The sequence below is a fragment of the Heterocephalus glaber genome, unplaced genomic scaffold, assembly GCF_053883595.1.
Source record: "Heterocephalus glaber isolate CG9 unplaced genomic scaffold, H.glaber_assembly_v1.0 deba00001613, whole genome shotgun sequence".
Classification (NCBI taxonomy): domain Eukaryota; kingdom Metazoa; phylum Chordata; class Mammalia; order Rodentia; family Bathyergidae; genus Heterocephalus; species Heterocephalus glaber.
This window is the reverse complement of record NW_028258384.1, coordinates 33,431,408-33,457,771: the sequence shown is the minus strand read 5'-3', so window position 1 is coordinate 33,457,771 and position 26,364 is coordinate 33,431,408. Positions and strand designations below refer to the sequence as shown.

At 34.2% G+C, this 26,364-nt stretch overlaps 1 protein-coding gene across 5 annotated transcripts in view; it reads left to right on the top strand.

Annotated features, from left to right (window-relative positions):
* Positions 1–26,364, top strand: part of Nup62cl (nucleoporin 62 C-terminal like) — an 88,569-nt gene that overhangs the window by 24,098 nt on the left and 38,107 nt on the right. For 3 of the 5 annotated variants that reach the window (XM_087196726.1, XM_087196727.1, XM_087196725.1), the window contains 6 exons: positions 7,847–7,954; positions 9,613–9,711; positions 12,657–12,813; positions 20,659–20,809; positions 21,099–21,148; positions 21,299–21,430. In XM_087196726.1, the coding sequence (XP_087052852.1) occupies positions 7,897–7,954; positions 9,613–9,711; positions 12,657–12,813; positions 20,659–20,809; positions 21,099–21,148; positions 21,299–21,430 (647 nt within the window). In that variant the 5' untranslated portion in view covers positions 7,847–7,896. Of the gene's footprint in view, positions 1–7,840; positions 7,955–9,612; positions 9,712–12,656; positions 12,814–20,658; positions 20,810–21,098; positions 21,149–21,298; positions 21,431–26,364 lie in introns of all 5 variants that reach the window. The other 2 variants (XR_015445604.1, XM_087196724.1) reach the window with 1 other exon arrangement.

Sequence of the window (26,364 nt, the reverse complement as noted above, 5' to 3'; positions counted from 1 at the left end):
AAGAAGGTTTATTTTGGTACTCTTAAATCACTAAATAGAGGTAATTATGATATCAAATTCTTCCTCTATTCTAATGATTTTCAACTGGAGGTGATTTTGCCTCTATCCTTTTTCCCCCTGAAATATGTGGTGTGTCTGGAGACATTTTTAGTTGGCAAGACTGGAGAGGTGTTAGTGGGTAGAGTCCAGGGATCCTGCTGAACATCCAGGAAAGTCCTGTACAACAAAGAGTTATCTAGCCCAAAATGTCAGTAATGCCATGCTAAGAAATTTTAGTCTAGTCCTATGATGAGGAAAATGAGATTTTTATGTCCAAGGCCTTTTCTATTTTAGGGTAAGACCCATTTAACATGAAAACAAATCATACTGAGTGGTATTTGCTTCCTTAGTTACCTCTGGGTATGTGATTTAAGGTTAGGTCCTGAAATTATGTCAGTTTGTGAGACAAATGATGAACATTTTAAAATATGGTCATAAAACAAGTCCATATGTAATTAGTGCTATTAAAGAGATTTCAGTAATACAGCCAGTTACAAAATAAATACCAATAATCAATAGCTTCTTATGTTTAAGAAACAGTAGTTGCAAAATGTAATGAAGAAAGTTCTATTAACAATATCAACCAAAACTATGGAATTCCTAGGAATAATCTTTTTTTTGGTACTGGGGATTGGACTCGGGTCCTTGTGCTTGCGCAGCAGGGGGCGAAACCACTGAGCTAAATCCCCGGCCCCCCTAGGAATAATCTTTTTAAATGTGCATCACTTAGATGAAGAAAACCACAAAATTTTACTGAGGAACATAATAAAAGATGTAAACAAGGAAGAGACCCACTGAAGGCACAGACTTGGTAATATAAAAATGTCTTTTATCTCCAAGTTAATCTATGTATTTAAGGCAATTCTTGTGAAACCATAATGGGAATCTTTGAAGGGAAGGAAAGAAAAGAAAAGAAGAACTTAACAAGATTCAAAAGTTCAAATGGAAGAATAAATATATGAGACTAGCCATCTCTTGTTTTTAAGGGAAGTAATGATAAAGTACTTGCATATATTTATATGAAAAATATAAATTTATTCTCTTCCTGTATGTTGAAAATATTATATAATAAGTATAAAATAAATTAATTCTAGGCCTACAATTATTTAAACTCTGTTACAGAGCAAGGATAGAAAAATCAGTGCAATATTTTAAAGTACAGAAATAATAATCCTGTTTATAATGGTGACATTTGGAATCTATGGTGGGGTAAGAATGGAATAGTGAATAAATGAATTACCTTAGCTGGCTATTTCAAGGGAGGGTTAAAGAGATTAATATTTGCTTAAAAGATTAATCAAAAAGTCTCACATGAATTAAAGGTATAAAAATAGAATTAATGTGTTGAAGGCATCAGTGAATGTGAAAATGTGTAAGTAATATTTCTTGGATTGGAAAGAGGAATATATATCTTTCACATACTTACATATTTCTTGCAGTACCAAGAATTGAATTCAGGGTCTACACTCTGAACTACATCCCTAGCCTTTAAAAATTTTATTTTTTTTTATCTTGAAACAAGGTCTGACTAAGTTGCTAAGTTCTTCAGGCTGGACCTGAACTTGTGATCCAACTGTCTCAGCTTCCCAGTATTTATATGTAATTTTTTTATTTATGTGTAATTTTTAAGTAATGGCTCCAGAATAAAACTATAAATATTCTAAATAGGTATAATAGGTAGGTACCCTACCTGCACTGTATTACCCTTATTCTCTTCCCACACTGAGCTAACAACTGTAATTATACATACCTTCCAGAGCTTCTTTATGGATTTGTTAGCAAATTAAAAATATGTATTTTTGGGTCCGGGATTTAGCTCAGTGGTTCCACTGCCTGCCAGGCAAGCGCAAGGTCCCAAGTTCGATCCCCGGTTCCCAAAAAAAAATGTATTTTTAGCCATCTACCATTTTTGAAATAATAGTATACTCGTACAATATTTTGTACCTGATTTTTAAAACTTATATTATATATTTTACTATGCTTATTTAATGCATTTGCAGTTTTGCCACATACAGAGAGTTTTCTCAATATTTTTTCCATGGCATCACAGCATTCTGTGGTCTAAATGTTCTATAATTTATCTATGCAGTTCCTTAGTGAGGGGCATTTGAGTTGTTTCTTCTTTTGCTAATGCAGTGATGCAGCAGATATCATTTTACCTGTCATTTTGTAAGTATATAGTATATTTTTTTCAGAAAAATTAACTTCTTTTATTACAGAAATATTTTCTAAATGACAAAATTAGTAGTAAACAAAAGTTCAAGTTTAATTATGGATGAAATATCAAGGAAGAAAATTTTATCACAAAACATTGTTGAAAGGATATTTTGAAATAAAAGTAGTCCTTTTATATTTTGAGTGTCATAATGTAGCAAAATAATTTCCTCTTCACCAGAAGACACTTGTTTACTGTTTAACCAGTAAGTAAATAGTATTAAACCACAGATACAGATATTTACTACATGTATTTCTCTCATTTTATAAATGCCTGTACTTTATTTTCTAAGAAAATTCAATTCTGTCTAGACTCACTAGAATGTTTACATTTAAATATTCCAAAGCAATATGTTAGGGGTATCGAGCAGGCATAAACTCCTCAAATAAAGATAACAGTCAGATTTGATTCTGTAAAGAATGAAGATAACTTTAGAGCTTAAAAGAAAACCCAAATTTTCCTATCTCTCTACTTCTAAAGAGTCCTTATCAGAGCTATTTCTTTAAACCAAACATTTTCTAGCTAAACACATGGGCTTAAAAATAAATAAGGCATGTAGTTTTACTTTCAATTCACTGATTTTTATACTCAACTGAAGGTTTTAAAAATATTTTAGAAGCTGGGAGTGGTGGCACAGGCCTGGAATCCCAGTGCTCGGGAGGCTGAGGCAAGAGGATGGCCATGAGTTTGAGGCCAGCCTGGGATACATAGTGAGTTCAAGGTCAGTGAGACCTTGTCTCAGAAAAAAAAAAAAGACTACATACAGACCCGAATTAAACAGTTTTCAAAATTTGTCCAGAACTGTTAGCTAACCTGGTTGTTTTAAGTGTATAATTCTGTGACATAAACTACATTCTTTATGGGTAAATTTCCAAAAGTATTGCTGGTTTCAAAAGATACATGTATTTGTAATTCTTAAAGCGTTGACCACTTGTTTTCCATAGGAGTCATACCAATTTACACTCCCATTAGGAACCCATGAGTCTGTCTTGTTCTCCTTCTGTTAAGTGTCCTTAACAGAAAGCGTTACTAGTTTTTGACTTCTTGTCATGTATTAGATGAAATTAATTTTAGTGTATTTGCAATTTGCAGTGTTCTCTTAAAAACAAGATCCATCTCTTGCAAAAGGTAAGGGAACCAAGAGATGGAGGGAGGGGGAGAGTAGAGAGGGGAAGGAGATGAAGAAAGAATTAAAATGTGCTATGTACCTGTACCAATATAATAATTATGTACTACAGACATGTACTAAGAAAATTTTTAAAAGATGAGATTGAACACTTTTTCATATATTTAAGAGCGAGAGTCTTTTAAAACATGATATGCAGACATAGACCATAAAGTAAAAAAGGACGGAAAGATTTGACTTACATACAAAGTAAAAACAAAATGAAACAACCAGTGATGAACTAGGGTAGGGGAGTTTTTGCAACATCTGAGAAAATATCAGTAAATAGCCTTGATATATACTTTTATTAAAAATCAGTAATAAGGGGACAGTATTTTCCAGTAAGAAAATGGACAAATGGGCAAACGGGTAGTTTATGAAGAAATTAAAGTACCCTTTGAACTCATTTAAAATTTAGCCTTTCCACTAGGTAATGAATTATAAATTTAAATGCCTTTGCTATAAAATTGGTTATTTTTAAAAAGTGTACATGTGGTATGTCTCCTAAATGAAACAGGAATATTCCCCTCTACACATTTAAGTAGTTGGCGGTAGTACATGGTAACATTCTCAGTTTCTTCTCAGCATCTCTTCCCTGGCCCCTTCACTCCTAATAGACCTAGGTGTTTTGGGTGGCAGTTTTATATGTTGCCACAAATTATTCTATAATTGGGTATTGGCGACAATAGATTCAAGTGCAGTTATTTACTAAGTACTTTTTCCTTTTGAAGGGGAGATAGGATATCTGCACTTATGTGTTAAAGCCTAGAAAAAGTTGATTCAATTCAGGAGAAATATGTTTTGAACACTTACTCTCAAGTGCCATGTACAGTGATCTATAGTAAGGATAAAAAGATATTAACTTTGTTTTCAAGTAATTCATTAATCATATTTGTGTCTTTATGCAAATTAATTTCTCCAGGTTTATTTCTTTTACGGTTTTGTTTTTAAATTTTAAAGCAAGAGGCAGGTAATATGTATTCTGAAAATTTATTCTAGACTTCTATTTATTTTTTCATATTTTTGTTATGATATAATTAACATACCATAGAGTTCGGCCATTTAAAGTATAAAATTCAAGCTGAGTATGGCAGCACATGCCTATAATCCTGGGACTCCAAGAGGCTGAGGCCATTTAGTGAGACACTGTCTCAAAAACAAAAAATTATAAGGAACTGAGGTTCAATCCTAAGTACGGAAAAGACAAGTATAAAACTCATTTTTTTGAGACAAGGTATCATGATATAATAGGGACTGGCTGTCAATTCATTATGTAGAAGGAGACAGCCTCAAATTCTTTTCTCTTGTCTTAGTCTCCCAAGTGCTAAGCTTATGATCTTGCACCATCATGCCTGGCTCAATTTTTCACTTTTCAGTATATTCAAAGTTATGTAACCATCACTGTAGACAATGTTAGAATATTTTCATGATCCCCAAAAGAAGATTTATACCCATTAATAGTGATTTCACATCCCTCTCTTCTCCCAGTCTCTGGCAACCATTAATCTACTTCCTGTTTCTATAGATTTCCTTATTATGGACAGTTCATATAAATCAAATCATACATTATTTGATTTTTTGTGACACTAGTTTCTTTCACCTGACATGTTTTCAAGACTTATCCACATTGCAGCATGTATCAGTACTTCTATTTCTTTTTAAGGCAAATAAAACTCTATTATATGGATATGCTACATCTTTTTTTCATCCATTCATCAATTAATGGACATTTGGGTTATTGTCTAATACTGCCATGAATGTTCATGTACAGATTTTTATATGAATATGTTTTATTTCTCTTGGACATATATTGCTGGATCATATAATAACTACATTTAATCTTTTGAGAAAATGCCAGTTTTCCAAAGAAACTACACTATTTTACACTCCCATCAGCAGTATATGAGATTTCTAATTTCTCCACATTTGCTTACACTTGATATTATCTGTCTTTTATTATATTCATCTTAATGGATGTGAAGTGGTTTTCCATTATGGCTTTGGTTTGCAATTCTTTGATGACTAATGGCCTTGAGCATGTTTTCATGTGGTCACTGGCCATTTTTGTCAACACTTTTACATCTTTCTGATCATTCTTTTATACTCACATCTCCCTCTGACCACCACCTGGAAAGGTTCTCTTCTTTAAAAGATTTGTGGCACTAGATTTTTCTTACATGGATAATCTTGGATAATCTCAAAATACTTAACCTTAATCCTATCAGTAAAGTCCTTTTTGTCAAGTAAGATCATATATTCACAGGTCCTGGGTATTACAATGTAGACATCTTTGAGGAGCATATCTGAATACCATAACATAACAATATTAGTAAGTCTTTTGATTCATAAATGTGAAAATTTTCCATTTATATAGGACACCTTTAATTTCTTTCAATCATGTTTTATATTTTTTGGTGTATAAGTATTGTAATTCTCTTGTTAGTTTTTTAAAGTTATTTTATTCTCTTGAGCAATTATAAAAGAAATTATATTATTTTCACTTTTGGATTATCTATTGCTATAATATAGACATGTATTTATTTTATATGTTGATCTTGCATCTTGCACCCTTGTTGAACTTGTTTGTTTTTCTAATAGCTTTTGTATGAATTTCTTGGAATAGTCTATATTAATTATAATGTTGTCTGTGAGTAGACGTAATTTTACTTCTTCTCTTTCTATGTGGATTCCTTTTATTTTGGTTTTTTTTCCACCTAATTATCCTGGCCAAAATTTCCAATGTAGTATCAAAGTGGTAAGAGCAGATATCCTTGTTTTGTTCTTGAAGGTAATGGGAAAATATTCAGTCTTTTACCATTAAGAATGATGTTACTGTAGTTTTTTTTTTATTAATGCCTTCTATAATGTTGAAGAAGTTCCCTTTTCTTCCTAGTTTGTTGAGTGTCTTTATAATGAAAAGATGTTGGATTTTTGTCAAATGCCTTTTCTCCTCCTCTTGAGATGGTAATGTGTTTTTTTAATAACAGCATAAGGTATAATTCACATCTTAAAATTCACCCTTTGAAAGTGTACAATTTTGTGGTTTTTAATAATTACAGAGTGTGCAACTATTACCACTATGTAATTTGAGAGCATTTTCATTACCTCAAAAAGAAACCCTGTACCCATTAGCAGTCACTCCCCATTACCCTGTCTTCAAAGCCCTGGCAACCATTGGTATACTTTCTGTGTATGGATTTGCCTATTCTGGATATTTCATATAAATAGAATCCTGTGATATGTGGCCCTTTGTGTCTGGTTTATTTCACTTAGTGAATTATTTCCAAGATTCATCCATGTTGTAGCACATAGCAGTACTTAATTGTTCTGATTCAGGACAGCTCCTTTCAGCTTTCTTTTTCCCTGTCTTAGTAAACTTGCAATTTAAATTCTTGCTCACATGAAGCTCCCTGTCTCCTTAAATTGCTTATCACCAAATCTTCATTTTTTAAATGTGGAATCTTGCAACTTGAACTCCTTCATATTGTTTCAAATAAACTCATTTCTTTTGGGGATTAATTGGAAGCTCTCTTATGAACAGCCTTTAACTTGGGGAAAATCTTGAAATGAGTACTTTTAGGTTTGGGCAGTGAAAACGGTCTTCTTGCTTACCTTTTCAGATGTGGAACTTAGTCCTGCAAATGAGCTGGGGTAAGGTAATCAGTATTCTCAGCTCTCTATGCCTGAGGTAGAACATCTGCCCTGTGAATGGGGGCTGGCTAAAGGAAGCAAGCCTCTGAACTCTTGTCTGTACTCATCAAAATTTGTATTGGATGTGATGAGTATCCCTTCAAATTTGTGTTGGACTTGAGGAATGCTGGTTGCTTGCACTTCCCATTGAGACACTATATCCCTTGATTGAGAGCTGGAGGCAGAGGGAATCCAGTCCTCTTGGCTATTCTTACCAGGAATGTAACTTGCATCAAGGTGAGCAAAGGAATGGGGAACAGAAAAGGAGTGGATTGTAGCTCAAATGCCATAGACTCTCACTGTTACATTACTGAGTTTTAGCAGGTTTTCTTGAATAAATATTTCATTTGCTCTATTCCCTTAGGACAATTTGCAGCAGTTTCCAACTGAAAAAATACTCTTTGCCAGTTATGGATGTTTCACTTAGGGGACAGTTCCATAGGGTTTTTTTATGCCACAGTTATGGAAGTGGATCCCTTTCCCTACACTGACTTTTTTAGTAAAGTGAAATTTTATGAAGGTGAAAGAAGCCTGGCCTAAGCCATGTGGATGACTTATTTTTTAAATCAATCATTTGATATTTTTACCATTATTTATTTATTAGCTTTCAAGGTACAGTACTTGCTTTTTCTTGCTTTTTTTTAATTTCTCCATATGTGAACCTTGTTATAATATTGTTTTACTTTTTAAAAATTATTTTAATGACATATCTTTCTGCTTGCTACTGTGAGTTTTAGGTTTGGCTCCAGCATCTACTGCTGTCACTACCACTACTAGTTCAAGCACCATGCTGTTTACTTCAATATCAAATATTTCTACTTCCACAGCTGCTACGGAGCTCTTATGTAAGTTATACTTATTCCAAAGAACAGTGTTATTTTAATTTGCCAATGTAAGCTATAGATCTCTATTGATCTCCTGCATCTCATAAATTATCATTATGTTTGAACTAACTGTTGCTATCAATAGTAGCTTTGCTTAGAGCCTAATTGTCATGGCTTCAGCTATAAAGTTATTTTCTTATTAACATGGTTATTATAGCTTAAAATAATAAATATAAGCATTTAATTCATTAAGTCTGTGATGTTTTGAAACAACTTCTTGAAGCTATTAAAAATAGCAAGTGAGGGCCAGGGATTTAGCTCAGTGGTTCCACCACCTGTCTCAAGCTCAAGGTCCTGAGTTCGATTCCCACTACCAAAAAAAAAGAAGTGAGAGTTTTTTTGGCAAGTATGTCTCAAGGGACAAAGTCCTATTATCCATGTGAAGAAGATAAAATGGCAAATAAATGTTGGAGAATTGATATAGCATATTCTTCTATATAGACCAGGTCTGTGGTCTTTACATTTTATCTATCAAAAATGAAACATGGCAAAGGACTAGCTATAGTTTTGGAATTCTAATTGAAACTCATGTGATGTGTGTGTGATGTCTCAGGACCTCCCCTTGGAAGAAAAATATTTAGATGTTTTGAGCTGAGAGGTGGGACATTAATTATCTTGCGACTTGAATTTCTGTATTACCATATCTTCCATTAGTAGACTAATGACAGATGTTAAAATATTGAATTTTATCTATATCTTAGGTAATTCTTTATTACAGATACTTATAAACTGACTTACCTTTGAGGTATTTTCACAGTGCCTTAATGTTCATCTCTAACCTTTCTTGTATTATAGTCTTAGCTGTAATATGGTCCTCCCTAAGTCCTATGATAGCAAAATTTTTGTATTTCTGGGAAACAAACTTGCCAGGGTATTCTGATGCTTAGGTTAGTGTGAACAGTGGGATATAATACTCATTCCCTTGTGCAGTTGGCATAGGCAGATATTGGTTAGAAGCATTGGTTATTACGTGAGTTGCATTTTCTATTAAGACTTCAATTTTGAGATAGGACTGTGATTCTGGAATCCTTTTGAAATACGTAAGAGAAACATCCTTCTCAACCATAATGAATTTAATGAGTGTGATTTGATGAATATGACCCTGCCTGAGATTTGGAGTTAAATCATTGAATTACATGTAATTCTGTTTAAAAACTTTCCCTCTGACTATTGACAGGTTTTCTCCCCTTCCTGCCTCTGATGTCCTTCCCTAGAAAATGAAAAGATACTTGGATCACAGTATACTTCAATAAACTTTAATGAATTATAACTTGCATATCATAAAATCAACTTATTTTATTTTATTTATTTATTTATTTTGGTACCAGAAATCGAACTCGGGTCCTTTCTCTTGCGCAGCAGGCGGCAAAACCACTGAACTAAATCCCTGGCCCAAAATCAACTTATTTTAAATGCTCAAGTCAGTGTACTCAATTGTGTACCTGTCACTATTATCCAGTTTTAGAACCTTTCCATCATCTTGGTAAGATCCCTGTAGATCACCATTAATCTATTTTCTATCTCCATAGATTTGCTTTTCCTGGAATTTCATGATTCTACATAAATTACTCACTTTTTAATTAAAAGAGTAATAGTTAATACTGTCTTGTTCTTTGTAGTTGGCGCCCCAACAACTTCAGCGAGAACACTTGGTGGCATAATATTGGAGTGTGGATTAAAATTCTCTGGAGTGGGTGGAGCAGCTTCTACAACATCTAGTAAGTTTTTAGAATTATTGGGATGTGTTGGGGCCCTCATTTGAAATGTACTACGTAATAAACAGGAAATGTGTAGTATTTCTATAGCTTCTAGTACTGTCAAAGTGTGTTGTGATTGTCTTATAATAGTCTCCAAATGGTATACCAATGTAGAAGACTGCCGAAGGGTAGAATGAGACAGCTGATATCAATGACAGTTGACCATTCATCCATCAATGAACAAAGAAGTAATATAAACGATATCTTTCCTTGAATATTGCACATTATATACATACACTGTGTACATGTATTGAATATCATGCTGTATCTCACAAATATGTATAAATATCACATGTCAAATAAAAATTATAATTAGGGCTGGGAATATAGCTCAGTGGTAGAGCACTTGCCTAGTATGCACTAGGCCCTGAGTTTGATACTAGCATTGAAAAAAATTTTTAAATGATATTTCTTCTTTAAGGTGACCACAGTCAAAACTGTTATCAAATTGTTATCAGTTTTAACACTTAAGAACTTTCATTATTCATAGTGTTTAATATATTGGGATTAATAGAGATTTTTTTCTCTAAAACTTAATTTTTAACCTTTAGTAAAATCGACCCTCTCCTAAAGTTGATTCCAAACCATCCTAAGTTTGTTTCTGCCTAAAATCTAGTTAGATTGTAGATGGAAGAAAACTTTGTTATTTATTGTCTGTAACTATTGTGAGCTAGGGGAATGGGATTCATTTGCTATTTAAACTGACCATGTAAGTAGGAAATTCTTGTTTAATTTTTTAATTTACTTATGGCTAAAATAAATCTTTCTTCAAACCTGGTATAAAATAAAAGTCAACCCCTTTTCAGCTTAAAAAATTATTCCTGAATGGAGATGTAAAACATCTCTTTATGTCTTCTTTTACATAATCAAGACTTGCTGAATTTCTACCATTTCTCTTTTTAGGCTTCCTCCTGGTTTTATGTCTTTTGTTGTCTTTCTGGTTTGCCTTATTCCTAATTTTTACTTACTCATGACCCCTTATTTGTACTTCATGTCTTTTCTGTGCTGTTTCTCTTTGAACTGTCTCTGCCTGCATCCTGATGCTGTCTACATTTTTGGAAACGTTTCCCAATTTCTGCCTATAATCTGATTCTTTTCATATATCTGGAAGCATTCCATGTTTCTACCTAGAGTTGAATTCTTCCATATTGCTAATTTTTTAAGATTCTGACCCACCTTTGGCTAGAACATTTTGTGCCAGAGCCTCCCATAGACATAAGGAATGGCTCCCTGTAGTTCACTGGCCCATTCCAGACACAAACAATTGTGAACCAGGGGCAAAGAGCAGAATTCCCTGGAATAAAGAAGGGATGTCTGAGCCTGTTCCCTCAGCAGAAATGGAGTAGCCCAGGCTCCCTTAGAATACTCAGTACTTGTGGAAAGCACCATAATTTCCATATTTATATAGTGCAACCATTAGCCTGAAAATATTGCTAATTGAAAAAGCAAGACCAACGTAAAAACAATTGTATACATGTTATAGTTCTATAACAAATTTCATGTTACAAAAATAGCATTTAATTGCAAGAACATTTGAAAATATGTAGAACCAGAAAGAAGAAAATAAAATATTCCCAATCCTCATCAGCCACAATTTTCTGTGCATTGTTCTTTAAGTGGTCAGTGTGTAATAAGAATCAAAAGTGCTATTAAAGTTCACAGAACCAGAAGATAACTATGAATAGGAGAGAAATGGGCAAAAAACATGGGGAATGAAGAATTTAGGGTAGATTGTAAAATAATCTCAGAATCTCATCTGTAAGTGGCCAAAGTGTTCTAGTAGGAGTGCAACAGAAAAAGACATAGGAAAGAGCTCTGGGGTGTGGATAAAACTTTGAGAGACTTTTGCTTGTTAGGTTGATGAACATATATGCCTAGTACTAGTTATGGTGTAGAGAAACAGGCGCTCTGCTCTTTTGATAGAAATATATATTGGCAAAATCATTTTAGTAGAAAAATTTCAAGAGATATTAAATTTAGAGCACGCTGACTCTGATCTAACAGTTTCATTTGTAGGTATTAATTATACAGATATAGGCATGTGAGTATGCAAAAAATACACAGAAATTTTTTAAAATTGCCATTATTCATTTCTTGAAAGTTTAGTAGAACTTACCAGTGAGATCATCTGGGTCTGAAGTTGTATCAGATTTTTGTTCCCATCACTGAGACACAATACCCAACACCCACAACTTAAAGGAGGAGAGATTTTCTTTGGCACACAGTTTCAGGGCATTCTAGTGTCTGCAGGCTCCAAGGCAGGAACATCATGGCAGAGGGGTATGCTAGATTAAAGATGTTTGTTTATGGTGACTGGGAAGGAGATCATCAGGACAGCGCCAGAGAGGAAAGGACCAGGGACTAAATATAACACCCAAGATCACACCTATATGATCCACACAAAGACACTTACAAGTGTGTTTTGCTAATCCTCCTGCAGCTATCTTCCAAGCCAATCAAGTTGATAATTAACCCTAACCTTTGAAAGAGTTTTCTTTATGGGAAGGGTTTTAGACAGGGTCTCACTATGTAGTTCAAGCTGGGCTTACATTCCCTACGTAGTCCAGCCTGGTCTCGAACTGCAGTGATCCTCCTGCAGTGCTGGTATTACAGGTGTGCACCACTATGTCCGGTTTGATTGAATTTCTTGAATAGTTATAAGAGTTTGTTAAGTTTGGTTTTATTTTTCAGTTAATTTATCCAACAGTTTTAGCTTTCAGCAAGAAGGTTAATCCAGATATCTGGCCTGCCATCTATCATTTCATATTACAACAGTATTAAGTTTAAATCTATAATTTTGAGTTCACGTACACATTTTTTAAAATGACTCTAGTTTTTAACCTTCAATGATCAAGGCTTAAATGAAGCATTTATTATTTACTAACATTATTTATTTTATTTTCTAGCTACAACTTCCACAACTACCACCACCACTGTTACCACCAACACTACTACCACACTTACCAGTGGCTTTAATCTGAATCTAAGATCACTGACATCAACTGGGATTAATAACACTGATCTAGTCAGTGTTTCTTCTGTACCTCTTACTTCAACTGTTAAGTAAGCCTAATTATTTGAAAATTCATGTGAATTTCATTTTATCTCATCAAAGGCAGTTTGCTTGTGTGGCTTTGGAATAGCATTTGAAGTTAGACAAATGAGCTCAGGTAACAGAGAAAGGTTTCTGTAGCTTAGGGAGTTGAATAACCAACAGTCTTTTGAATAACATTATAATATATTCATTAACATTACTAATAATAGCTATTATTTCTTGTGTAATTACTCTATATGTAGCAAGGTGACAATGGTTTAAAAACAACATTTAATCCTCACAATAACCCTATGAAATAGAGACTATTTTTGTTCACACTTTATAAGTGAGAAAACTAGAGCATGTAGGGATTTTATGAGTCTAATTCATTCATGGTCACATATTTGATAATGATTGAGCCAGGATTAAAATTCAGGCAATTGAGCTCTAGCATGCATGTTAAACTTGAGGCCTTCAGGGGATTTTTTTGCCTTCATTTCTTCTTTAATATTATAATAAAAATTTTAAAAAAGAAGTTTTATTACTTATATACCTTAACTATATTATAAATTTTGTATGTGGCCCAAGACAATTCCTCTTTATTCAAAAAAAATGAGGGCAAAATTACTATAAAGCCACAGGTTGGACACCCCTACTCTAGAGCTTGTATTGTTATAGACTATACAAAACATCTGTGTGTCCTTTATATCGTTTCCCCCAATGATAACAACTTAGAAAACTATAGTATAATATCACAACAAGGATTTGACATTCATAAAGTTAAGATACAGAACATTCCATCACCACAAAGATTTCCCCATTGCCCACATGTGTTACCTTCTCCTGATTCCCTGACCACATTAATTGGGCCACAATTAATCTTCTCATTTCTATAATCATGACATTTCAAGAATATTCTACAGATGGATACATACAGGTGTGACCATTGGGGATTGGCATTTTTCATTCACCATAATTCTTTGAGATCCACACAAGTTGTTCTTTTTCATTTCTGAGTAGTATTTTATGGTATGGTGGTGTACTGTGCTTTGTTTGGCCACTCCCTTGTTGATGTACATCTAGGCTGGTATAAACATTTATAAAAATATTTCTGTGAACATAAGTCTCTTGTCTCTGGGATAAATGTTGAGGACTATCATACTCAGTAGTATGATAATTGTGTTTATTTCAAAAAATTACCCGGCCGGGGATTTAGCTCAGTGGTTTCATTGCCTGCTGCGCAAGCGCAAGGACCCAAGTTTAATCCCTGGTACCAAAAAAAAAATTACCAACTTCTTTTCCAGAGTGGTTATGTCGTTCTATGTGCCAGGCAGCAATGTATGAATGATCTGGGTAGTTTATATTCTTGTCAGGTTTGGGTGTTGTCAATATTTATTTATTTCAGTGCTTCTGATAAATGTGAAGTTATATTTTGTTATGATTTGAAATTGCGTTTCCATGATGACTAATAATGTTGACCATCTTTTCAAGTGTTTGTTTGCCATCATTATATTTTCTTTGATGATGTGTCTGTTCATATATTTTGTCCATTTTCTACTTTGGTTATTTGGTTTTCTGCTGTTTAGTTTTGAGAGTTTATCATGTATTCTAGATACCAGTTCTTTGTCAAATATGTGTTTTATAATTCTCCAATTTGTCTAGTCATATTCTTAATATTGTTTTTGCTAAACAAAACCTTAGTTGAAGTATAATTTGTCAATTTTTCCTTTAATGGATTGTACTTTTAGTGTCAGTTATAAGAGAACACTTTCCCCAGTTCAAAGATTTTCTCCTACATTTTCCTAAAAGTTTTAGTGATCCATTGTGAGTCAATTTTTATATAAAGTATAAGATTTGGGTCAAAGTAATTTTTCCCTATCAGGAATATACAACACTTGGCTTGCCTGGGCCACATATAAAATGTGTAATACAGCTAATGTATGTAAGTAAAAATTTTTCTTTTCTTATATTTGTTATAACAAATATAATAACTTATTAAATGTTATTTTGTGTTATTATATTATTTAATGTTATTATAACATTGGAAAACAGAAGGCAAAGGATCTGTGGGCTGCAAATTGGACATGCCTGGTTAATGTTCAATTTTTCCAGCATCATTTGTTGAAAGGCTATCTTCCTCTACTGAATTACTTTAGTACCCTTTTTCCTTTTCTTTTTTGAGACAAAGTCTTTCTGTGTTGCCCAGGCTGGCCTGATACTCTTGAGCTTAAGAGATCTTCCTGCCTCAGCCTCTCAAGTAGCTGGGACTATAGGTGTGTTGCAGTGTGCCTAGCACTTTTGCCCCTTTGTCATAAGTCATTTGAGCATATTTATGTCAAATTCTTTTAGGCTCAGTTGAGATTTTTTTCTTTATCTTGGGGCCATAGAAGATTATGTTGATGGACTTTCAGATGTGCAACCATGTCTTGCTTGACCATGCTACAATGTTTTTTTGTGTGTGTGTGTGTTTTGTTATAACATGTAACATTGTTATTAACAAGCTATAATGTGTGTATTCTGATTTGACTTGCTAGTATTTTGCTTGTGAGCAAAGTTCATGAGAGATATTGATTTGTAATTTTTTCTTTTTCCTTATCTTTGCTTTTGATATCAGAGTAATAGTCGCCTTTAAAATGATCCAGGAAGTAGTCTTGTTTTCTAGAATAGTTTAAGTTGGTGTTGATTCTTTTTTGGTTGGTTTTTGTTATTGTTGTTGTTTTGCTTTTGTTTTTTGTTTTTTTGTACGGGGGATTTAACTCGGGACCTTGTGGTTGAGAGATAGGCAGACAGGCGGCGGAACCACTGAGGTAAATCCCCAGCCCCTGTTTTTTCGTTTTTTGAGAAAGGTATCACTTTGTAGTTCAGGCTGGCCCTGAACTCATTATGTAGCCCAGGCTGGCCTCAAACTTGTGGCAATCATACTGCCTCAGTCTCCCGAGTGCTGGATTACAGGCATGTGCCACCATGCCCGGCTCACTGCTGATTCTTAAATGTTGGCAAAATTCTTCTTTTTTCTATTTTTTTAATTCATTAAGTTTATTTGTACATTTTAGGTATATATTATCACATTCATTATATTCATTATTGGGCATTTGTACCTGAACATGGTACATCTTGGTTCTTATTTTTTCCTATTCCCCTTCCCTCCCTTTAACCCCTCCACCCCTACCTGGAATACTCTTAAGTGAAATAAATAGGACCCACATGTGTAAATGCCCAATTGTTTCTCTGGTGTGAGAAACTAAAAGTGTAAATGAGGACCAAAATGTCTAATAGATATTGTGAAATAGGAAGAAAATGTTCAAAGAGGAAGGGGAACTAGGGAGAAGAGACAGAGGAAAGGAAAGAGGGGAAAGAAAAAAATAATGAAAAAAGAAGGAAAAAACGGCAAAATTCTTCAGTGAAACTTTCTGGGCCAAGATAATTCTTTTACAAGATCTTTTACTTACAAATCAATTTATATACTGGTTCTAGAATTGTTCAGGTTATCTATTTCATCTTCAGTGAGTTTTAGTAGTGTGTAGTTTTCAAGAAATTGTTTCATTTTTCCATCTTAAATTTATGAACACAAAATTGTTCATAGTATTCTTTTATTGTACTTTTAATAGGCATGGAGATATTCCAGTGTCATTTCTAATATTGTTTCTAATTGTTTCATTTCCAATATTATCTAATATTATTTCTTATATCAATTTTGTTGATCTTTTCTCAAAGAGCCAGCTTTTGTTTTATTATTCTCTATAGCTTTCCTTTTTTCAGTTGAATCAATATTTACACTATTATTGTCTTCTTTCTGGTTGCATCAGTTCATGTTGCTCTTTTTATAGTTTTTTGAAGTCTGAACTTAGACTTTGAGGTCTTTCTTTTTTTTCTAATATAAGCACCTGATGAAGTAAATATCTCTCTCAGCACTACCGTAGCTATTTCTCACATATTTCATTGTTATATCTTTATTTCATTTCTAAATACTTACAAATTTTCTTTTCTGAAAACTCCTCCTTCACCCATGGATTATTTAGAAGTGTACTGTTTAATTTCCAAGTATTTGAGGATTTTCTTGTTTTCTTTCTGGGTTGATTTCTAGTTTGATTCTGTTGTAATCAGAACATGACCGATCTGATTTCAGTGTTTTTTCATTTGTTCATCTTTGCTTTATGGGTAAGGAAATGGTCTGTCTTGATTAATATTCCATTGACACTTTAAAATTCCGTTTTCTGCTGTTAGATGGACTGTTCTCTATATATGAGACCCTGTTGCTTTATTGTATTTTCAGATTCTGTATATATCTTCTTTACTTTTCTGTCTAGTAGTTCTTTCAATTGTGGAGAGTGGCTTTTTGAAGTTCCCAACTATTATTTCTCTCTTTAGTTATATCAGTATTTGCTTCATGTTTCTTGAGACTCTGTTGTTTTGTTGCTTATACATTTAGAGTTATTATTATTCTTTGGTGCCTTGATTCCTTTATCGTTATGTAATGACCCCCTTTGACTGTGGTAATTCTCTTTGCTCTGTAGTCTACTTTATCTGGTATTACTATAGCCATTCCTTTTCTAAAATTAATCTTATATCTTTTCCTATTCTTTTATTTTCACCCTATCTACATCAGTATCTTTGAAGTGAGTTCTTGTAGACAGAATATTATTGGATTGCTTTTTTATCCATTCTACCAATCTCTATCTTTTAATAGATATATTTACCATATTTACATTTAAAGTAATTACTGATATGTTAGGGCTTAAGTCTACTATTTTATTTGTTTTTTACCTTTGATATTTGTTTTTCCATTTCTCTTTTTTCTTGCCTTCCTATAGATTGTCTGATAGTCTCTATAGGGTTTCATTTTTTTCTCTTCATACTGTTTTTGAGTATATTACTCTGTATCATTTTCTTACTGGTTCTTCTAGGTATTACAGTATACACACATAACTTAAAACAGTCCTGTCATACTGACATTTTGGATGAAGCATAGAAACCTTACTTCTATTAAATTCCACTTAATGTCCTTATCTTTTAAGCATAATTGTCTCAAAAAATTTTTATACATTGAATATAACATCACATGGAGTTATAATTTTTGTTTCAACCATCCAATATCATCTAAGAAACACATGAGAAATAGAATAGTATATTTACCCTTCTTTTCATACATTTTGATTTTTTTTCTTTATGTAATACTTCAAGTCTTCTGTTTTGTTTCTTTTCTGTTTAGCTAATCTTCAAGGGTAGATCTTTTAGCAACAAATTATCTCAATTTTACTTTGTATGAGAATATATTTCTTTTTCATCTCCAAAACATATAGAGGTCATTGTGGACACATTTTTTCTTTCAGTGTTGAGAAGTGTTATGTTACTTCCTTATAACCTCTGTGATTTCAGATGAGAAATCTGTTGTCATTCAGATTGGTATCCCCTTTGTTTGTTTGTTTGTTTGTTTGTGATAGGGTCTCTATGTAGCTCAGGCTGGCCTCAAATTCAGGATCCTCCCGAGGCCAGGATTACACCATGCCTGGAGGGTATTTCCTTTCAAGTAATGCTTTTTTCTTTCTACTTGCTTTCAACATTTTTTTTTGTCTTTCATTTTCAGAAGTTTAACTACTTTGTATCTTAGCATGGATTTCTTTGAGTTATTCTGTGTGGGGTTGTTTAAGCTTCTTGAATCTGTGGGTTTGTTTCTTTTGCAAAATTTTGGTAATTTTCAATCTTTTTATTTTCCTAAATACCTTTTCAGTTCTACTCTCTCTCTTTCTTCTCTTTCTAGAACTCTTATTTTACAGTTGCAATCTCTTTTATTATTGTCCTACATGGGGCCGGGGATTTAGCTCAGAGGCACCACGCCTGCCTTGCAAGCGCAAGGTCCTGAGTTTGATCCCTGGTACCGCAAAAAAAAAAAAAAAAGGCTCTGTCCTACAGGTTTCTGAGACTTTTTAAAAATTTGTTTCTGCCTATTTTCTCTTTGTTGCTCTATAAATTCTAATTACCTATCCTGAAGTTTACTTATTGTATCCTCTGTCAGCTCCACTCTAGTATCAAATCATTCAAGTAAGTTTACTATTTATAATTTTTTCTATTTGATTGTTTTTCATGACTTCTATTTCTTTGCAGAGGTTCTCTATTTTTCCATTTGATTCAAGAGAATTCAAAGGGCTTTAAAAGCCTTTTTAATGGTTGCTTAAAAATTCTTTTTGACATAATTCCAACATTTTAATGTTGGCATCTGGGTTGATTGTATTTTCTCTTTAAAGTTGTTACGTTCCTGGTCTTCATAATGACATATTTTTATTGTATTCTGGGCATTTTGTGTATTATGTTTGGAGCATTTGAGTCCTGTTTATATCTACTGTTTTTCATTAGGTAGTCCCTTTGTTGAGGTATAGTGCAAAGGATGGGTGTGTTTTTGTTCAGTTTCCAATGGGACCTTGTCCACACTACCTGAGCAAAAATGAAGCAATGACATACAGTGCCTCAGTCCATGAGTGGTATTGAAATTCAGCTCCTCACTTAACTCCCCTGACTCATTCCCTATGAAATCGGAGCACCGCATCACATCATTTTATTGCTTCTTTGTGGAGATGTAAGCTCAGTGCCTAGCTGAGCTCTGGTGACCCTAAATCAAGGGGAAGTGGAGGACTGACTCATATTGCTTAGTTGATGCAGGGAGAGGCAGAACTTCATCTTCTTTTGGAGGGGGGCCGGGTACCTGGGATTGAACTCAGGACCTTGTGCTTTCGAGGCAGGCGCGGTGACACTGAGCTAAATCCTTGGCCCCCATAATGTCATCTTCTTTTCACACCTCACTGACATAAGGGAAGGGATGGAGCAGGATATCAACTTCTGCCACATGCCACTTCATTCAACCTGATTGGTGCTGGGTTGCCATGGAAGTGTGGCTCTCATCTGGGCCCTGCTCACCAGGCTCAATAATAGAGAGAAGTGCTAACTAGCCCTGCTTTTTCCGTGCTTTTTTCAGTCTTGGTTTCACCAGTGAGTATGGAGGCCAAGCTACTTACTGGCTCCAAAGGTGATGGAAATTGGAGGCTTTACTATCTTCAACTTGCATTACCTTGTTCAGCTTTAATGAACACGGGTAAATACAAGAGTTCAGATTCTCTGCTGGGTCCCACTGACACCAGAGCAAAGGTGAAGTCCAATGGTGACTAATCTTGCCTCACATGACATCATGCTGGTGCTAGGTCAGGATTTAAATTTAGTGTCCCATTGGATCCCACCAACAGTTCCCTGGTGGGGAATTCCCCATCAGTTCTCCTGGTGGGGAACAGTTCCCTGGTGGGGAATTCCTCTGTCAGGCAAGAAATTGCCAGTTACCTTCCCACTTAACCTTGCTGATAATGTCCCAGCAGAGGACCCAGAGTGTCAAAGGTCAGCTGGATACTCAGGCTTTTTGATACCATGTGGCAGACAAATTGGAGCTCCTCATGGTTCTTCCTGATTGAAGATGCATATTCTCTCACAAATATTACTCATACAGGAAATGGATCACTTTGACTAATAGCTGGAGAAGGAGAAAGAGAATCCTATCTCCTTGGACATACTCATCCAAAAAAGACATCAAGAAGCTTCCATCATGCTGATTTGAGATAAGAGGGAGACAGGGACCGAAAGGGAAGAGAGGGGAGGGAGAACAGATGAGCTATTCTTACAGTAATTTAGTAGATTTCTTAATAAATTTTTACTTGATATAGTCCCTCCCTTAGGATAATTTCCAGAGACTTTGAATGATTATTTTAAAATCATCATTACCTGTTAAGGTTATTTTGTTGGGAAGCAGGTATGAAAGCTTCCTCCCACGCTAACTTCTCTAAGTCCTCCTGTGTTGTTTTTAAAATATGATCATATTGCATCCTTTTATTTTTTAGTTCAGTAGTAACTCCTGTGATGACTTATGGTCAGCTGGATGGGCTGATAAACAAGTGGAGCCTTGAGGTAGAGGATCAAGAGAAACTCTTTTTACATCAGGCCACTCAGGTCAATGCTTGGGATCATATACTGATTAAGAATGGTGAGAAGGTAAGAAACATTAATTTACTTGCATTGTATAATTTTCTATTGCAATACTGGAGAACAGCTTCCAAATATTTGCCTTGAGTTTTTTGTTGTTGTTGTTTTCTGTGGTTTTTTTGTTTTTTTCTTTAGTACCGGGGATCAAACTTGGGACCTTATGCTTGCGAGGCAGGCACCGGATGTCTTAAGTATTAAGTGCCTTGTAATAGGAAATGTTTCATATATGAGGTATATTTGAGAAAAATGATAAGGAAATTCAAATAGTTAATTATTTCTTTCTTATTTCTCTTTAAAGATTACTGCTTTACATAGAGAAGTAGAAAAAGTGAAGCTTGATCAAAAAAGGTAAAACCTAAGATTTCCTTGATTGAAAGATTAAAAACCTATCTTTTCCAATTTTTTTCCTTGTATTTTTTTTTCTTGTATTTTATTAACATTAATTGTGTTTACTACAAATTCCTTTCATTAGCCCTTCTGTTGACTTATTTTATCCAGGTTGGGTCAAGAATTATATTTTATCTTGTCTCAGAAGAAAGAATCAGAAGATATACTGACTCCTGCAGAAGAATCTGTGGACAAGAGTGGGCCTGTTTATCTGTTGCATGCAGATGAGAAGCAGGAGAGGACGTAAGTAACTGAATGAAGACTAAGGAATGGGGAGAATTTAACTACTATGAGAGTATTCCAAGAAGGAAGGGAAATATTGACTCAGAAGGCAGAGAATAAATATTGGTAGAAAAGGCAAGTTCTTACAGTTGACATTTATTGACTAGTTTGACTGTTTTGTGAAGGCTTGAAAATGAAGAAATCATTCTAGCAATTTTTAAAATTAATTTATTGGTAGATTTTAGGTATAAAATATAATGACATTCATCATTGAAGATTTGTACCATTACATAATTTATCTTTTTTTAATTTTTGGTACCGGGGATTGAACTCGGGACCTTGCACTTGCGAGGCAGGTGGAGGCACCACTGAGCAAAATTCCCGGCCCTAAATAATATATCTTGATTCTTATTTTTTCCCCATTCCCTTGCCCTCCCTTCAACCCCTCCACCCCTTTCTATTTACAAAGTCTTTGTTTACATTTTTTCATTTTCTCATATTAATTCCATTCCCTTCTTTCCTTTCCCCTACTCCTCCTACTTCCCCTTCCCCTTTGCCCCTTTTCTTCCTATTTCACATTATCTATTATACCTTTTGATCCTTATTAACACTTTCAGTTTCTCACACCAGAGAAACTATTCAGTGTTTAAACGAGTATCGCCTCAGGGCCGGGGATTTAGCTCAGTTGTTCCACTGCCTGCCTCCCAAGTACAAGGTCCCGAGTTTGATCCCCTGCAACAAAAAAAAGAGCATCACCTCAGTGTTCTAGCAATTTTGTTTTATAGTATTCTGTACACTGGTATTAATCTCAAGCTTGTGTATGTCCACTCTAAAGTTTTTGTTTCTCAAGTTTATTATTAAGTTAAAAATACAAATTTTATGTATGTAGTGTCATAGTATTGTGGAATATTTATGATCTCTTATTTATGTTTGACTCTTCTAAACCTAATGATGCAGTTGTTTTAGTGTTAATTTTTTTTCTATTTTAAAGGCAGTTTGTTAATGTGGGGATAAACTACATAGCCTTCAAAAGTGGGATGATTTTGTCAATGTCTCAGGCAAGGTATATATTATTTGTGTACTGTTCAGTCTTTACGTTCTGTCACTCTGTTGCCAATGTTCTTGCAGTTACTTTATCTCACTAGATCTAAGATTTGGTAATCAGACCAATTTAAAAAGTGCTAGGAAACTTTGTATGAATGTATTACATAATCTAAATTGAGACTAAATCAGGCTCATTTTATCAATGGGTTACTAGAGTTAAAACTAGGCTTTCTGTTTTTTGAGATGGGGCCTTCCTATGTGGTTCCGATTGGCCCTGAACTCCTGAGCTCACTACAGGCACACATCACTGCATCTGGCTGAGCTTATTCTTTTGCTCACAATTTTGTTTATTTATTTATATATTTTTGGTACCAGGGATCGAACTCAGGACCTTGCGCTTGCGAGGCAGGCGCTGGAACCACTTAGCTAAACCCCTGGCCCTGAGCTTATTCTTTTAAAGCTTATAATTTAACATTTTTGCAGGGATATTAAACGTGGTAAGTACAGGTAATCAGTACTGATCCTAGGTCTGTTTTGCTTTTGTGTTTCAACTTTTGTTAATCTATCTATATATTTTCTCTTTCTTTCTTTTTTCTTTTCTTTTCTTTTCTTTTCCTGTTTCATGCATATGTTATTACTTTTCTCTCATTGCTGAGACAAAATACCCAGCACCAAAAGTTAAAAGGGAAGGGTTTTATTTGGCTTACAGTTCACAGAGGTTTCAGTCCATAATAAGCTGACTCCAAGGCAGAGATGACAAACAGGCATGGCAGAGCAGAAACAACATGGCGCACACAAGGAAGCAAAGGCAACAAGAGAGTTACCAGCATCTTTCTGCACCTTTTATCTTATTCAGGGTACTTAGGGTGGGTAGCACTCACACCCTTAATCCTAGTGCCCTTGAGCCTAGCATTGCATCATGAATCAATTCCAGCTTCACACACTCTAGATCAACCCTATGACCACATGAGGCTTTGGGGAGACATCTAGACCCAAACCATAACAATGCATTTTATTATGTTTTGAAAACATAGAGTTACATTTTTGTTCATAAGATCCTAACTATAGTTTGTGAAATCTTTAAACATTAATTCCTTTCCAATGTTTTTATAGTTAAATTTATATTGTGATAAAACTTTCACCAAAATCAACAATTTAGGCAACATATAAGAACTCTGGCATAGAAAGGTAGTAGATAGTTACCAACAAACCTAATTGAATGTTTTAATTTTTGTAGATATTAAGGATGAAAATCTTCTGGGTGCATTAATTCTTATAAACATGTTTGTTGATTAGGTTAAGTGTGTGTGTGTGTGTGTGTGTGTGTTTATGTGTAATAAATACTTTGGATGGAAATTTTGAGAATTTAGGTCACTAATCAATTTATAGTATGCTTATATTTATCTTCCTTTATTATCATAAAGCTCATATCTCAAAACATCTTTTATCAAATATATAAGGTTTTACTTTAAAAATTTATGTATTCACTATCATTGAAGACATCTCAGCATTTATTGAATTTGTTAAACACTAACTTCTCTTATATATTTAAATATCTTATGGGAGTATTTTGCCACTTAAAAAGAGTTCTTTTGCTTCAGAGTTCACCAGCGCATTAGATAGGGAATAAATAGATTTTACTAAAAATGAGAAGGTGGATAAAAGCCTTCACCTTCACACTCTTCTTAGAATATGGTGGCAGTAAGATCATGAACACTGTACCCATGAAAATGTGACATCAGTTGCAACTGAGACCCAGTGAGAGATAGGGGAATTGGGACAAATCCAGTTGGTTATATCTTCTTTGTCAATAACAAAGAATGTAGGAAAACACTTTTTGTTAATTCTTTTATTTTACCTGCTTTAGAGTTATAGTATAGCAGAAAATATAGATGTTCAGCTGAGACAAATGTCCCAAGATCTCAATGACATTACTGGCTACCTGAATACATTTAGAAGTCCTGTTGACACTTCTGACCCAGTGTGTTTACTCTTTTATGTATCTAGACAAGCAAGATTTATTATGAAATTACCATTCTCTGGGTCTTTTAGTCACTTTTCCCTGTCTTAAACTGTGCTCCTTTCTTGCCTTTAGTTATGAAGATCTTGGGTGTGGTTATAGGGCAGGAAATATTTACAGGCAGAAATGACTGTGAGTTTTTTTGTGCTTATTCCCAGGAGGATGAAAGAAATCACTCCTTTTGATATTTTCAGGGTTTTTTCCTGTTTGTTTAATTAAATATGTCCTTTACTTACTTTTCTGTTCACTCTCTCATTAGCTAGTTCATTTTTCCTTTTACAAATTTATTTAAGTACTCATAAAAATGTATCTGTTAGGCCTATCCAGGCAATTCTTAATTTATGAGTAGGCTATATTTTTCCAATGTGGTGAGTTAAATAATGAGACTAACATATATTTTTCCACAGAAATTTTGTTAAATGTGGTCATTAGGTCTCCCATAGAATACTATTTAGCCATGATGTAAATGCATTATATCATGGGGAAATACAGCTGAGGCTCCAATTAGAATTGAGATGCTGTGAATTAATTTGGCCATAAGAAAGAATTGGTTCCACCTGCTTTTCTATGCTCTAATTACAGGGTTTATTTCCTGTATCTTTTCCTGTTGTCTTAGCAACTAAATAGAGTTACCTTTTCCCCATTCCCACTCCATGGCAGTCATGTAAAGAGGAATCTCCCATTGTGGCAACTCTTACTGTGCTATCAGTTAATTATAAGTAGAATTGGGGCCAAGATCTGAGTAGATGAGAATGAATGACATATATAAGCAGTGATTGTTCCTTGGTAAGCTCTGTGTCCAGCTATGTACTCAGAGTTCATTATCCACATGTATTATCAGCTTTTTTTAATTATAAAGGGATAGAATATTACAGTTGAGAAAGCATTAGAATTTTGTTTAAGTCATTTTATCTCTCTGGGTCTTGGCTCCTTCTTTTGCAAACTGTCAAGGATAGAATAAATGATCTTTAAGTCCCTTCCAGCTATAAAAATTCTACCATTCTCAAAAAAAAAAATTCTACCATTCTCTACTTTGGGTGAATCTGAAGTTGAACAAAGACAAATATAAATTCGTCTGGGATTATGCATGCTGCCATCTCCCATCATCATCATCACAGAGATGATCAGAAGTTGACAAAATACAGTTTAAGTAAATATTAGATCACTACTGCAATTGCAAAATTCAAAAGTTTTTATTGTAATAGAATTTTAATGCATAGACAAACACATGCATATTTAGACATGAAGCAGAGTTGATGTCTAGCCTCTCTGTGTTGAATATAAGAAGAGTGTTCTCAGCAGAGTAAGTAAAAGGAAACTGTAATCTTGTCTTTATCCTTTGTCTTTACTTGGCCCTGGATTGTTTTATTTTCTTTTAGTAGTGGAGAGTAAATAGTTCGAGTCTTTTTATTTTTTTTCTTCCTGGCAGGGGTAATTGGAGGTGTTTAAGATGAGTGAGTTAAAGGGTAATTACTGTTAGATGACAGAGCAAAAGAAGCAAGACATCAATACCAATTCATCAATAATATTCCTGTAGATAATTTACTATAACAATCAATAAAGCTTTGTTACTTTTAGCCATATATCAGGTAGAAAAATAGCAGCTGTATATGTTCCAGTGTTCATGGTGATAGGATTCACTTGTTTTTATTTCCTTTACTTTGTGGGGATGGGGAGGAAGCGGGAGAGACCACCTAGTATTTAACATTTCTATTAAGCAAGCCCATATTCTTCTCTGTTAGCCACATTTTCTTATAAAATCCATAAAAAGAATCAAATCACCTATATTATCAGTACCCTGGCACTGTATTGATGTATTTCTTCCAAGTCTTTGTTATGCTGATAAAAATGCTTTTGTTTTAAACAACATTGGAAACATACCTGTAATATA